General features: G+C 41.2%; 1 protein-coding gene across 1 annotated transcript in view; it reads left to right on the top strand.

Annotated features, from left to right (window-relative positions):
* The window catches only part of LOC122247351 (uncharacterized), a 134049-nt gene that overhangs the window by 97549 nt on the left and 34000 nt on the right, over positions 1-2500 (top strand). The window contains exon 2 of the mRNA XM_086546804.1: positions 292-458. Within this exon, the coding sequence (XP_086402930.1) occupies positions 292-458 (167 nt within the window). The remainder of the gene's footprint in view (positions 1-291; positions 459-2500) is intronic.

Here is a 2500-nt window from a genome sequence, read left to right as displayed (position 1 = left end):
TATATCTATATATATATACATACACATATATATATATATGTATATATATACATATATATATACATATATATATATATATATATATATATATATATATATATATATATATATACATACATACATACATACATACATACATACATACATACATACATACATATCCATACATATATACAAACATGTGTGTGTGACATGCCTCCCTGACCTGGAGTCGAACCGCTACCGCCCTTCATGTCCACATGTAGACAACCACGTCCCTTCTTCCCCTCATGGCCCTCTCCTTTTTCACAGCTCCTCGCGGGAGATGCGGAACCTGGCGGAGAAGATGCGGCGCGACAAGCTCAACAATTACGTAACGGAACTGGCGGGGATCGTTCCGCTCGGTTCCGGCGCCAACAAGAGAGTGGACAAGACTTCCGTCCTCCGACTTGCCGCCAACTACATTAGAATGCACAAGTGTGAGTGTTGCCATGGCCCGTTTGTTTGTTTTCCTTTTTTATGTTGCATTTCTGGATTGCGTTTGTTTATGCAATTAATTTGTTATCATTGGTATTGATGATATTGTGATTGTATAGGTATTGATGCTTTTTTGTTGTTGTTTTTTCATTGTTATTCATATTAATATCACCGTTATTTTATTTGCATTATTATTGTTATTGATGTTATTATTAGAGGGGTAGTTATAAGTTTGATGACACAGTAGAGCAAATAGAAAAGCCGAAAACGACTACGTCTCATCCAAGTAATTATTCCTAATGGATTTATGAAAACTAATGGCGTGAAAACTCTGTAAGGTTCCCTGAGAATTCACTCTGATTACTTTTATTTTTTTCGCTTTCATTTCCCACACGAGCTGCTCTTTCATAGAAAGTTCCGATGACGTATAGCTACAGAATTTGATTGACATGTCCAGAATCGCCCAAGTAAGGAGGTCACTTCTTTGCCCTCTCGTGGTAATGGAGCTGGCTCTGCTGTAAAGTCGGATCTCTAAGAGGATTTTGCCTGTCTTAGACTTAATTGCGTGCCCAACATCAACAGAAGATCCACACAAGCACTTACTTGGCAACCTTCCACTGACCACCCATACCAGAGGGCTGTAGCATCAGCGAATTCCTCTTTGTTAAGACTGAGTCCATGCTGGTCGATGCTCCCGTTTCACGTGCCATCTTTTGTCGTAATTCGAGGGATAGACGACGTAAAATCGCCCCAAGTTTTCCACTTGTCTTACCTTGCACTCCTCTGCAACTCTGACCCGGATTCATCGGGCTTGTGTGATGGCCATCCCTCCCAGGGGAGCGGTAGTTCTTTTCTTCTTCTCCCAGGGACATTACATTTGTTTTGGTTGAGAGAGCAGGGATGAATATATCCCCTTTTGCATTCCTCTGCTGTTGAAACCACTGCCTGTGTCCGAGACTGCTCTCAGCACTCAAGTTCGAGTCCATGGATCATGGGGGTCTGTTAGTGCTATGCTTGAGAATGTTTTTCGTTCTTTTGTGTATAACGTACTCACTTTTGAATTTTCGGGATTCAGGGCAGCTCTCGGATGAATGTGACCATTAGTTGTTATGTACATTTCGATGCCTGTAAACGTTTGTAGGACACGAATGTAGTTTCTTGGCTATACAACAAGGCAGGATGCTTCGGCGTTTGGAGATCATCCAATCTGAGAACCAAGTTGTGTCATCAAGTCTGTTTAACAGTTTTATATTTTTTATTGATCCCTCATTTTTTGACGTTCGTTTGTCATTACTGATATTTACAGAGAACCGACACCTCCAGTATACTGTTATGGCTACTGGATGACCTGTGCTCTTCATTCGGTCGACATGATTTAAGCCTCTGCATTTCGACATTACTAATGGAACATTTGATTCGGATATTATGAATCACCGGCTTTATACTGTTCCACTCTCATCCTCGCCGAATATCTGTCTCATTGCATAGACAGCAGATTACTCCTGTTGCCGCCGCTGCTGCTACTGCTGCTGCAGCTACCATCACCACCATTACCACTACTACTGTTACTACTACTGCTGCTGCTGCTGCTACTACTACTACTACTACTACTACTACTACTACTACTACTACTACTACTACTACTACTGCTGCTGCTGCTGCTGCTGCTGCTACTACTACTACTACTACTACTACTACTACTACTACTACTACTACTACTACTACTACTGCTGCTGCTGCTACTACTAATACTACTTATACTTATACTACCACTACTGCTACTACTTATACTACTACAACTACTAATACTGCTACTGGTAGTGCTACTACTTCTTCTATTACTACTACTTTTATTACCCCACCACCACCACCGCTATTCTTACGACTAGTACTACTACCTCAGGTTCTCTCAGTGCGTCAACCAATAACCACAAACATCCAAATACTAAAACCTTTTACAGCGCCGTCTTTCACCCAAACCACTACAATCACATTACGTAACTTCACTTCCGAATCATCTAAAATGTCTTCAGATCCCCATTTC

The sequence above is a fragment of the Penaeus japonicus genome, unplaced genomic scaffold (genome assembly GCF_977035675.1).
Source record: "Penaeus japonicus unplaced genomic scaffold, GWHDUDI00000001_assembly GWHDUDI00000018, whole genome shotgun sequence".
NCBI classification, from domain to species: domain Eukaryota; kingdom Metazoa; phylum Arthropoda; class Malacostraca; order Decapoda; family Penaeidae; genus Penaeus; species Penaeus japonicus.
The sequence above is the reverse complement of the archived record's forward strand: the minus strand, read 5'-3'. Positions and strand labels throughout refer to the sequence as shown.